Source organism: Aulonocara stuartgranti (assembly GCF_965226115.1).
Source record: "Aulonocara stuartgranti genome assembly, chromosome: 12".
In the NCBI taxonomy this organism is placed as follows: Eukaryota; Metazoa; Chordata; class Actinopteri; order Cichliformes; family Cichlidae; genus Aulonocara; species Aulonocara stuartgranti.
In genome coordinates this window covers 20,918,228-20,931,237 of record NC_138948.1, presented here as the reverse complement: position 1 = coordinate 20,931,237, position 13,010 = coordinate 20,918,228, and the positions used below count along the sequence as shown (strand labels likewise).

At 43.4% G+C, this 13,010-nt stretch overlaps 1 protein-coding gene across 1 annotated transcript; it reads left to right on the top strand.

Annotated features, from left to right (window-relative positions):
- Window positions 1-231: 231 nt before the first annotated feature.
- Window positions 232-11,958, top strand: cmya5 (cardiomyopathy associated 5). The gene is made up of 14 exons (XM_082553845.1): window positions 232-518; window positions 1,312-1,957; window positions 2,084-4,762; window positions 7,711-7,806; window positions 7,896-8,114; window positions 8,203-8,225; window positions 8,784-8,908; window positions 9,001-9,135; window positions 9,293-9,439; window positions 9,668-9,815; window positions 9,920-10,053; window positions 10,522-10,639; window positions 10,713-10,889; window positions 10,981-11,958. The coding sequence occupies exons 1-14, from the start codon at window positions 403-405 to the stop codon at window positions 11,231-11,233; spliced, it is 5,016 nt and encodes a 1,671-aa protein (XP_082409971.1). The 5' UTR covers window positions 232-402; the 3' UTR covers window positions 11,234-11,958.
- The last annotated feature ends 1,052 nt before the right edge of the window (window positions 11,959-13,010 follow it).

Below are 13,010 nucleotides of genomic sequence, written 5' to 3'. Positions count from 1 at the left end.
TTTCAGCACATGGCCTATATTTAACTGGGGGAAGGGGATTTTGAACTTAAAGTCATATCGTCATATCAGCTGCCACTGGCACACACAAAGGTGCAATGAAACACTGCTTTTTAAAAAATTTTGAAACTCTAAATTCTTAATGTTCGCTGTTTGTGTGTTTGACTCAGTCTCTACTGATATGCACCCCCACCAATTGCTTTGCCCTTGTCTTACTTGACTCCCCACTTTTCATTCCCGGCTCTGTCTATTTCTGTCCTTCGCTGAGTCAGATGGACATCTCCCAACTTAGAATGACACAAACAGGCGGACCGACTACCAATTCAGAGTGACTCAAAACATCAGGAGGACTCTAAAAAACAATACTTGGAGTTGAAAAGAGAAGATTTGGGGGAAATTACCAAGATGGACGAATGTGAGAGTCTGTATTCGGAGATGACGGAGCTGCAGGAGTTTCAGTGTGAAGCTTCAGATGTCATGAGCCAGGATGATGAAGATGAATTGGAAGAGCTACAAAACAGGTGATTTACAAAAAAAGAAAAAGAAAAAAAGAATCTGAATAACCTCATTTTTATTCATATTATCTCTGTTTTAGAGTGATTTTTTTTTTAAATGTTAGCTCTTTGTCTCTGAGCTTCTTAGCATCAAATAATTTGTTATAAACAAGGAAAGGAGAAGATGTAGCTCATCTCCATCTGGAAAACATAAACTCAATTTAGTTTCCATTAATCTCCATTAATCTAACTTAATGCCTTAAATAATCACGTAAAGAAGTGTCGGTGTGGCAGCTATATCAATGTTCGATGTTGTTCACCACAACATGTTTTACATCTCATTTTTATACTAGTTTCCTCTACTTATTCTTCCCATTTCATAAATAGTAGAAGAAACTGATATGTTGGATGCATCCCAGAAGGCCAGGCTTCGCTTTTCTAATATTACATGAATGACGCCTTGGGACGTCACCTTTCAGGGGGCTCTGGTGTATTCATAGCCGGAGGGATGGCTCAGAGCGCATCAGATCATTATTTTTTCAGATCATCACTCTCACTGGCAGCTCCGCACCAAACACCTGGTCTAATGCTGGAGATCTGCAAATCTCAAGTGATCATCTTGAGAAAAGATTAACTGGTGTTACTGTGCTTTCATCTTAGATTAACTCAGCTGCCTCGGTGGTCCAAAATGTTGCTCGAATATGTTTTGATTTGATTAATTGCTTTGTCCTCAGGTTATATTTCCATGAGCTGTGCCAAAAAAGATCTCCTCTTGCAGTCATGCCTTTCCTTCCTCCCTCCTCATTCCTCTCTCCTTCAGTCTCCGAGAAGTTGTCCAGGACCCATCGGTGAAGCCCAAGCTCCAATGCCTAATGGTGGATCCGTCGTTCTCGATGGTAACAGTTCAGAGCGAGGACAGTGGTATTGTTTGGGAGACGGCCTCTAGCCGCTGCTCTACTCCGTGGGCCTCTGAGACGAGCTCCACCTCTGAAGCTTACAGTATGGAGGGCTCTGGAGCTGCAGGAAAGATCACCATCGTCTTTGATGAGGAGAAAGTAGTCCGCAGGAGGACGAGGTCTGGAGGAAGAAGCAGTAGGCTCGGGGACAGGCTGAGCCGACCTGGTAGCTCAAGATCGGCTTCAGCTCTAGGCGTGGAGAGACCGGAGATGGCAGAGGTTTCACTTCCCAATGTCAAGCAGGAAAACAGCAAAACAGAGACGGACTTGGAGGAAATCAAAAGCAAAGATCAGCAGCTTTTTAGTTTGATTTCAGAGGGCTATGAGATTCTTAACATTAGAGTCCCCTCTAAACTACCCACTGTGGACGAGGAGGAGAGTACAGAGCTGCAGGACAATTTGTCTTATCTGGATCAGACTCCAAAGATCAAGTCTCATAATCACATTGAGTGGACGTTGCAACATAATCAAGTCCTGCCAGAGGGGGAGGAAATACTGGAACACCAGGAGGTACTTTTCTGTTTCATTTGAAAGATTGTTATAATGAACTTTGTGATCTTTATTATGCTTCATTTGTCAGTTTAAGTGTTACAGTGCACTTTTTGGATTGAGATGCTGATTTTAATTTCTCCACAGCAAGATTCTTCTCAGCCATCAGCAGACACAGAGCGTGGACACACACCCACTCAGAGAGAAAGCACCGGTGACATTGACTATTTCGAGAAGTTTACCCTTTTGGATGTGGTGGCTTCTGGAGAACAAGCAGAGCTGCAGGAGGAGTTTAAACAGCCTGCAGCAAAACTCCAAGCTGAGGAACAAAAGCCTGCTGGAGAAACAGCCACAGGCGCCCCCTCTGCATCTGAGGACTCTTTCGTATTTGTTTCGGACGTAGATATAGTTGGGGAACACCTTGATGAGGTCTTCTATGGAGAAGGACTTCCTGCTGATGCACTACATCAGAGAGAAGAAGACAAGACTGAAAGCCAAGGAGGGATGAGAAGCAGACGAGAAAGCCAGAGGTCAACGAAAGGGAGCGGATCAGTGTTGTTTGAGAGTGAAGAGACCACTCTCACGCCCATCTTTATCTCTCCTGGACCTCCTAAGATCATTGACCCGATCCTGCTGGAGGAGCCCACTGCCATGTCCTTCATGTACTCTGACCTTTACGAGGATGCTGTGGGTGAGAGGAGGAAGAGTGATGAGGAATACTCTGAGGCAGAGAGCGTGGCATCTGAGAAGTCTTACAGGAGACGTTTGTCAGATTCAGAGGAGGCACATGGGTACCTGGAGAAGTTCATTTTAAAAGACGAATCTCCTACGCTGGATGTTCAACCGGAGCCGGTGGCCAGTGAGAGCGAAGGAAGGATGATGTGGCCGCAGAGTAAGTTTGAAATGACGGGATGTTTAATACGAGTGCCAGAAGAAGAAAAGAAAGAAAAGGTAAAGAAGGAGGAACCAGAGGTGCAGGAAGTGCAACTCTCTGAGGCTACTCAGGAGGAGACTATAGGAGTGACCTCGGAAGATTCAGGTCAAGAGTCTAAACCACCAGAGAAAAAAATGGAAGATCAACAAATGAAGCTTGAAGATAAGACAGACAAGACCGAGTCTTCTGAGTGCAGCTCAGAAAAGCCACTTCCTGAAACTCACCAGGCGGACTGTAAAGTAGACCATACACAACAGAGTGAGGGTCATCAGAGAGAAGAAGAAAAAAAGTGTGAGCAAAGCTGCACTGAACCTGAGCATGCCTGTGAGGAGGTGTTAGAAAAGACTGATGAGAAGACACCTGTAGTGCGTGCAGATATAGAAGCACCTGTAAGCAGTGAGGTGCCTCCTGCAGTCAATATATCTGAAGTACAAGCAGAAGCCTGGAAGACGAGTTTGCCTGAGGAGGTTGTTTCTGACACCAAAATAGAGTCTGCTGATGAAGAACTAGTAACCAAAGCAGAGGACTTAGCTGAAGTGAAGGAACCTGAGACTGTAACACAGGAAACGTTCACTCTGACTGAACCCTCGGCTCAAACACCAGCGTCACAGCACAGAGAAGCCGAAGACGTTGGACCTGTTGAGGTTATCACAGACTGTGATGCTGCAGTGCACACTGTTGTGGAGGTAACGGAAAAAGCAGTGAATGAAAAAGAGATTCAAACCCAAGTTTGTGTCGATCTTCAGGAAGTGAGAAGTATTCCTGAAGGACACGAACCTCTGACAGGGGAAACTACTGCTGAGGACAAGTTGGATAAAGAAGGGTTAGAGGTCACAGCCACGTCCATTGAAGTAACCAAGCCTGTTTCAGAACCAGTCATGACAGATGCAGATGAGAAACTTCATGCAACCCTTAAAACTCAGCAGACACAACAAGACATGGCTGATGGTGGATCAGACAAAACAAACTCTAAAGTACCCGCAGAGACCAGTAGGACTTTGGTTCAAGACATAGTGACCGTAGGTGATGAGCTAATCCTCCTCGTCCCCAAAGGAGAAGCTGTAGAGATGGATGTAGAGATCAGCCAGTGGTCAGAGAAAGATACGGTTCCTCTCCCTGAGTCTAACAGCACAGCTGAACTTCAGGCACTAGTAGAAGAAACAATGATGGAGCCTGAAGTCAAAGTAGAACCAGAAACCTCTGCAGAAGAAAAAGAACAAACCAGGAATGATTTCGATATGGACTATTCGCCACCGGCACCTGTAGAGGAAGCTGACTCCAAGGAGGCGAAGATTCAGAGACCCATAGAAGAAGACAAAATCATCTTTACTCCCCAACAGGATTCATATGAAGTGCACAGAGAGGAAATACATCCTGAACAAACAGTCGTAGAACAGATGGCAGAGATTCACGAGATGGAAGAAACGAGCGTTATTAAAGCAGATCTAGTTCCACATGTTGATCTGCACAAAGAGGATGTTGAGCAACAAATGGAGCAAGATTGGGGATTAGCAGAGTGCCCAGATGTGCCTGATGTTGAGATGGAATATGAAGTGATTTCTAAACAGGATGCAAAGGAGATGCCAGAACCTGAAACACAGAGAGATGTGGCTGGGCTATTACCACAGCCTACTCTGAAGAAAGAAGAGGATGAAGAGATGGTGGTAGAGAAGGTAGATTATTTCCCAGAAGAAGAAGAAGAAATGATTGAGGCTGACTATGAAATAATCGACGCAGAGGAGGAAATGCAGGCCCAGTTAGCTGCTGAGTTACAGGGGATGGACTGGTTCTGTCTCACCTGTGGATTTCTGATGTCAGAGAAAGACTGCATGTCTGGAGAGCATCACAGCCACGATGTGACTGCCGTGGATACGGCTTACGAAGAAATAAAGGTAATCTAATATTGAAGCACAGCTACACACGCAGGGCAGCACAGTGGAGCAGCGGTTAGCACTATCTGTGTGGAGTTTGCATGTTCCCCCATGTCTGGTTCTCTCTGGTTCATGCAGTTCTCGGGGTTAGGTTTATTGATGTTTCTAATTTACCTCTTGGTGTGAATTTGAACGGCCATCTGTCCAGATTGTGCTCTGCCTTTCGCCCTATGGCAGCTGGGAAAGGACCTACATCCTACAACTAATGCTGAAGTAATTGCTCTCTATGGTACCTCACCTGATTTTGTCTAAAACAGCCTGTAAGGGGTTACCTAGCCTACAGTGGTTATTTCCTAAAGCCTAAAAACAAAGCCAAGAGCAGTAGTCAGGATATAGTTTCCTTTCTGAACTATGATATAGAGTGCAATACAAAAAGTAGCACAGCATCATGAACTGAACAAAGCAGAACACCAGTTTTTATACCGTAAAATCAAATCAACATTTTTTATTTTCTCTGGTTCCAGAAGGTCAAAGTGGCTCCCGACTGTTTCATCATTCAAACATGTAGCTGCTGACACAGCACAAAAACCACACTCATGACTGACGAGTACTGCGATCAAATAGCAGCTCATTATCCTACATCTCACCAGTGTTATGAACTCTTGTTATGAACATCACACATTTTACGGGCATTAGTTTATAATAAACTGGTCTTAGATTAGTCAACATTTCCATTCAATGCCAACAGGCCGCCACTTCTCAGGCTGCAGCCAAGCACATTGAATTGTAGTGATGCAATGCTCTGCTTTGATCGGTGCAAAGGTCCAGTGTGACATCATCACGTAGAAAATGATATGCAATCCGTACACACACACACACACACACACACACACACACACACACACAGGCGCGCTTTCCTCTCTCGCTGTACCTCTGGGTGAGCTTAGGGTCAGCCATCACGTGTGGAGATGAAACCTTCTAACAATCAGCTATTTTAGTCTTTTTCCTCAAATTAAAATGCAAACAAACACAGATCTGCATTTTTAGGCTGAAGGTTCAAGACACATTTTATTGCAACAATCAGAGAAAACGCCTAAACACACACGCCTCACTAAGGGATAAGTTATTTTGGCTTTTCCATGTGGTCTGTCAGGAAACACCTGACAACAGGAGAGGGGTATGTCAGACTTCTGGCACTTAAATGAAGAGAAAGTTGGAACAATTTTAAGAAAGATTGAATGTCATTTCCAGCTGATATTTGAACCAGGTCTTGATGATGTGCGATCCACCATATTTATGTGAAGTATTGACAGCTGTAGAGAGTAAACAACATAAAGATCAAAAGAGCAAAGCTCTAATCTAAGTCTGACTTCAGCACCAAGAAGTGCAGTATATTCAAGTACTCCACAGAGGAGGAAAATTGATCCTGGCATGCTCACCAAGGAAACTTAGCAAACCTGTGTCCGGTCCAGTTCTCCAAGCTAGAAATTGCATTGCACTGCTTCACTTCTACATGCACAGGGGGCTGTTTGTCAAACACGTGTTAAAGTGCTCTGTAATGTTATAAATCTGCTCTTAGATGAGAAATTCATGGCATTCAGAAAAATAAAGACTGGCTTATTTTAAGCATCAAACATTAGCCAGCTGACCCTCAGACTAATTTAGAACTAAGATGTCAGGGCCCATAATTTGTGGTTGAATATTATGGAGCCGGCAGTGTGAAGGGAAATACCTTTTCAAGACCACAGTTACTGCTTTGAAAATTTACTGTGGTCATGATTGTTAATAACTCAAAGAAGTGGCTGTTGTTTGGAAAAAAATCTTATTTGAATACATTCAGACATATGACTAAAGTCTGGCTGTTGGTAAAGCTAAAGGCTATCTCTGTGTGACTGGCCCAGGGTTGTGTATGCAGGTATGTTCACACGTTCTCCTTCAAACACCTGTTAAGACTCTTAGCAGAGAGCAGAGAGCGGTCAGTGACCACATCTTGACCCAGTTAAATGTGAGCTGCTTGTGCTGAAGCGGTGACAGGGGATCGCCGCTGCTCTTCTTCCTGGAATAACGTCTCTGATGGCTCTCCTTAAAGCTGCAGCAGACTCGTATTTTAACTTCAGGATGAACCCGTTTTATCTCTCTGAATAGTAACAACTTGCGGGAGGGATTTGTTTAATCTTTAAACAAGATAAAGAACTCGACAGAGCAATTGAGAAGTTGTTATCATGAGTAAAAAAGAAAGCATGTTGTTTTCAGTTGGTTAATAATGTTGTGAAAGATGAAACACCTTCTGTGAAACCCTGGCAGAGATACCAGCCCACAAAGAGATCTGTATTCTTGTTTATCTGCTAGATTTTCTTTAAAACTTTATAATCTTTTGAGGTTACAAACTCTGAGAGAGCTTTGGCTCAGCTTTGGCATCATATGCAAAATATTTCACTTCGCACCTTTGCATTATTGTCAGAGTGCTTACAACTGATATTTCAATAAGAAGAGATCACTTGGAAGAACTGAACATCATTTATTGAGACAGAAAAACTTTTTAGCAATTAGACTTTGATGATGGTGGTACAAAATCCCAGCACTGACAGGATTTAGGACAGGAGCCCCCCGAAGTCTAGATGCTGGTGGTGCTGAAGATGATGACTACATCCAAGCCTTCTTGGATGGAGCTTTAACTGAGGTGTCTGTGAGGTGGAGATGGGGAGGAGAGTCTGAAAGGGAGAATGACGAGAACACAGATTTAAACCACACAAAGTGGATGCTGATTGGCTCAAAGAAGGTGGGCAAGAAGATGACTGGACTAGAGTAATGATGTCAGTATTGAGACTGACAGGATGGGGAAGCAGTAGTGATGTAAAGACCAGAAAAGCAGCTGAGCACCCAGGAAAGCAGGGAGATGAGTGATTGCAGATCTTCGTTACTGAACTTACGCACAAGCTTCATTTAACCTGTAAGTGTTTGTAAAACAGGAGTCGCTGAGTGGTTGGATCTCAGAGCTTCAGGAGAGATCGGAGAACATCGAGGACTTGGTGTCAGAGCTGGAGCTTGCCTACAACTCTGTGGAGGTAAAGCATGCTTTAGTTGCTCTAAGCAGCACTGTTAGCTCATGGTAGAGTTTAATCAAAAGCCTCTCTTTGCTGTTCGTCTGGCTCAGGATCAGTTCATAGAGAGCGAGGCGGCCATGAAGGCTCAGAACAAGGAGATGATGGATGTGGTGATGGAGCAGTACAATAACATGTCTGTCAGCATGGAGGAGGAAAAGAAGACCAAGCTGGAGCAGCTCTATGATCAGATTGTCTCCTTCCAGGAGAGCATTGACTCGGCCAAGGCCATTCTGGAGACCGCAAGCAGAGAGGCTGAGACTGAGGCCAGCGTGAGTCCTGAAGCTCCTCGGGTTTATTGCTCATGAGGGTTTGTGTCAAATTTCTAATAAAATCTTCTTCAATCTGCTCCCCCACTAGTCGCCTGAAGACATTCATGCAAGGTAATTTGCTTTCAATTAAAGATTTGGGAATGAGTGTGGTTTCCCAGGACTTTAGTGGCAACCAGTTTGGCATGCTGCTTGACCTCCAGAACCTCAACCTGTGGAGCATGCCGGTATGCTGGATATTAAAATGCATGAGTGAATTTTTGTTTTATTATTACATATCTAAGAAGCCGTGACAAAAAGTCAAAAAGCGCTAATTTATTTAACCAAAAACATGAATTTAACACCAAAAAGTTTTGCCAAGAGGTGTGAAGGTCAGTATCATCAGAAGACAGATTTTATAATTATACTGATTGCCACAAAATAAAGATCCATGTGGTGTGTGCATGGGTGAGGGTTTCTAACTGATCTACCATAGCATAGAAATATATAACATATAGGCTGCGTTTCCCAGGCATGGATTAAATGCAGTCTTTATAATGGAGATCGTCACTGAATTTTTCTTTAAGGTTAGGTTCAGGCTTAATCTATGTCTGGGAAACTGGATGATAAAGTTGGACAAGTGAGCAGATCGCTCACACTTTAATGCTGATTCACGTTGTGGTTTATGGTCAGGCTTACAGCAGCTCTGGACTCAGCCTCGACAATGGAGCTGGGTCCCAAGGGACTGCTGGTCTTTGAGGACTATGCCAAGGCCAACACTTCAAGCTCCAACCTCGCACAGCGAAAAGGAATCCCAGGTGGGTCTGCTGTGAGATTACCCTGTGTTTGCAGATCTCATGCTATCACACGTACGTATATGTGGCATAAAGCTTCCTGCTGTGTGTCTCAGTTCCCCAGAGGCCGACACTGCTGCCGCAGGAGCCGGGCTCAGCCACCAGCACCAGCGTCACAGTTTACTGGAAAGTCAACCCTGGAGATATCATAGACTGCTTCCAGGTCTACTGCATGGAGGATCCACAGGGCGGTAAATACTTACATGATGTTTCTTAAACTGGAAAATTGTGGAAGACTAATAATGATGTTGAACAGTGAACAAATTAAAAGGTTTCTGAGTATATAAATGTAAGGAGGTGTTTGTCTTCAGGGTTACATTTGAGGTGTTTTATATCTGTGGTCCACAGCTGTGTCAGAGGAGTACCGTGTGACAGTAAAGGAGAGTTACTGTGTCCTGGAGGACCTAGAATCTGACAAGATGTACAAGGTTTGGGTGATGGCTGTCAACTATACAGGCTGTTCTCTGCCCAGCGAGAGACTCACCTTCAGAACTGGTCAGTCTGCACGCTGGACTTATAGCAACACATCTGTTGTCTGATAAAAAAGTTGAAGAACTGCTTTCATTTTTTCCTGACATGCTTGACAGAATTCAGATTTCTCCTCTGCTATATTAAGACAATGTGCTTGGAAGCAATCTGGCTGTTTGTAGTTTACCGACGAAGCAAGAAAAGTCCTGCAAAACCATAAAGGTGTACTTTTCATTAGTTGTCTCTCTCTGGCAGCTCCTTCAGTGCCAGTGATCGACACAGAGCGCTGCAGCATCCTGTGGGATTCAGCTACTCTGAGGTGGAGCTCAGCAGAACGGGCTCCTGGACAGAGTTACACTTTGGAGTACTGCCGACAGTATGAACTGGAAGGAGAAGGGCTCAGGTGGGTGTTAACCAGACCGGTAAGCACACTGACACATGTTACTATACTAGATGTTTATGTAAAATGTTTGTTTGTGCATATATTTTTGCTGATGTGACTCCCAGATCCATCTCAGGTATCAAAACCTGTGAGCAAAAGATTCTCCTGCAGCCCAGTGAGAATTACCTGTTTTACATCAAAGCTGTGAACGAGGCTGGAGCCAGTGAACAGAGCGAGGCTGCACTCATTTCCACAAAAGGTATCAAGAACACACACTTCACAAATCATGTTTAGAAATTTAAAGGATGTACATGACATCATGGGCATGAATGGTACAGTAATGTGGTGCTTTAGATTTCTTTGTATTGTTCTTTTTCCAGGCTGTAATGATGCTGTTGATGTGCAGCATACATCTTTAATGCCTTACAAGAGAACAAGAATTGTTTTGTTTTTTTCTCTAATCCACACAGGGTCAAAAGTATGCATGCAGGCTTAGCAAGTTGCACCCAAGAGATGTTTTTTGGTAGCCATCAATAAGCTTCTGGTATAATTCTGACTGAATACTACTCTACTTGGCAGAATCGGTAGAGTTCATTTAAATTGGTAAAAAGAACAGTCCACGGAAATCTTGATTATGATGATTTTATGTTCACAGGTGTGCAACCACCCTACAGAATCTCTGCTCCCCTGCTTATGTTTTTATACTGTCTGTTACTTTTGTCTTGAGGCACGAGGTTCCACCTGCTGAAGGCATCAGCTCATCCTGCTCTCCAGCTCTCAGAGAACCAGACCACTCTGCACTATTCCCAGGATGCACACAAAACCACCTCGCTCACAGACACACAGTAAGTGTAACCCAAGAACACATCCAGTAGACCTTATTAGGAATACTCTTTTTAAAATCATCGTGTCCTAAAGGTGTCCATCCATCCTTGGTGAGCTGCTGCCAGCACGAGGGATCTATTACTGGGAAACCAGCGTGTCACAAAGTACGGCCTACAGGCTCGGAGTGGCATACAGCACAGCCAACAGAAACAGCTCACTGGGGGAAAACAGCCTGTCCTGGTGTTTGCAGTGTACTCCCTCACCATCAGGGTAAACATAAGGAATTTTCACCCATTGCTGTGATGTTTCTGATAGTTTTGGTCTTTAACTTCCACTTTTCTCTGTCTTTCTGCCCCTATAGTTTCAGGTATCAGTTACTCCATAATGATATTCAGTCCAGCGTGTTTGTAACTGAGACGCCTGACAGAGTGGGCACTCTCCTGGACTACCAGCTCGGTCGTCTGTCTTTCTACAATGCCCAAAGCGGTCAGTTATTAGGCACCTTCAGACAGAACTTCACTCAGCCATGCCAGCCCGCTCTGGCTTTGGAGTTGCCTGGCAGCCTGGAGCTCAGCATGGTGCCGGTGGTGCCGGAGTTTACCAAGGACAGCTAGCTCTGCTAGTAGCCTAACACAGTGGAGAGTTTACAGGTCACGATGGACTCTTAAAATGTTGAAGAATAATGTAGAAGAGATGATTCCTCTAAAGCTAATATATGGGTTTGTGTGTTGTTAGCTGACAGAAGAACGATCACTTCAAGCATCCTTGGGTTTCTTGAAAGGTGGAATACAAATCTAAGTTATTATTATCAGTACTTCAACCACATAAAGCTTTAAAAGCTAGTTTTCTGCAATTGAATTCAAATTATATATGTATCTAGGTTAAAAAAAAACCCTAAAAAGGACACTTTCAATTTAGAAAATAGAGCTTCTATTTCATATAAATGGATTCAAATTAAGTGCTTTGATTTATTTCCCCCATTGATGAGCGAGAATGAAAAATGAAATGTGAAAAATGTTATAATTCTGAACCAAACATGTGACAATCTTTTACTGTTTTTGTAAACGTTTTTCTAATTTCACCCAGTTCATTCAATCCCTTCACCACAGATGCTGTTAGTAAATGCTCTAATAACATATAGACATCTGAACACAACCTCTGCATAATTAGTCCTTCAACAAATTATTACTCAAGGTTTTTTGGGGGGTTTTTTTGTCACCACAAAGTTTTGGACTGAGTTTGTGTCTCCAAACATACACTGTGGCACTTTTTAAACTGTTTCATAATGTGAATATGTTTGTTTTGTGTAAATAACCTTTTTAAAGAGATGTAATCAGTTCTTTGTTTCTTATGTGTGACTGTCAACAAATGCAGATCAGCTGTTTTTCTTCTTCTGTCTTGTAAAAACGGATTTTTCTGGTCTGAAAGAACATGATTATTTTTCTATCTGCTCAACTGAACTAATTGGTTAGACTCATTTACCATCCAGCCATCCTCCCCTTATCAGGTTCAGGGTTTGATGAAGCCTGTCTCAGCTGTCACAGAGAGGCAGAGTACACCCTGGACCGGACACCAGTGTGTTGCAGGGACTGTCGGAGGAAGCTCCACATAGAAAGGACCCTTCATTTGAACCAAACACCTCTGTGCTGCAGATGTGTTTTGACTCATTTTCCTAATAATATGTCACCACTAGGGGGCCTTGGTGCTCCGTTAACTGTATTACTGTCTTTTTAAAAATAATCTTTCTGGAAGTTAGGAGAGAACTGTAAACCTGATCTGAACCAAATGACCACAGAAAGAAACTTAAATCTAATTATTTTCCAGACAAGCTTTTTTTCTTTTTTGGTCTTTGTCCTAAAGATCGCATTTCCACCCATATTTAGACTTTCAAATCCCCTTTTATAAGGTTTGTGAGCCACAAGTGGTCATCACAGTTACATGCTTTTGGAGAGGACATTCGCAGTTATTGCATCATTATTTTCCAGGCAATCACACCCTTTCCCCCTTCTCACTCACCTCTGACACCTTTTATCATTTCTGGGAAAATGGAAAGAGGGAGGGAGCAGAAATGTGGAGGGTACACACATGCAACACATCAGTGACCAGATGCTCCATGTGATGTACTGGATTTTTCGGCTGGAACCTGGAGAAAAGCCCTCTGAAGAGGGACAGCCTTCCTGTGGTGGACAACACTCTGCTGGAGCCACCAGATTTTTCTTGATGCTATTTAATATTACTTGACAAACATATTGTTCCAGCACAGAAAGGCAGAAGATGACTGAAATTTCTAACAGATCCAAAATGTGGTATTTATTTCCAGCTACTGCACCCGCTTCCCAAACCATCCAGGAGAAATCTGAGCAGGATACTCGCCTTCATGTGACCGACTTG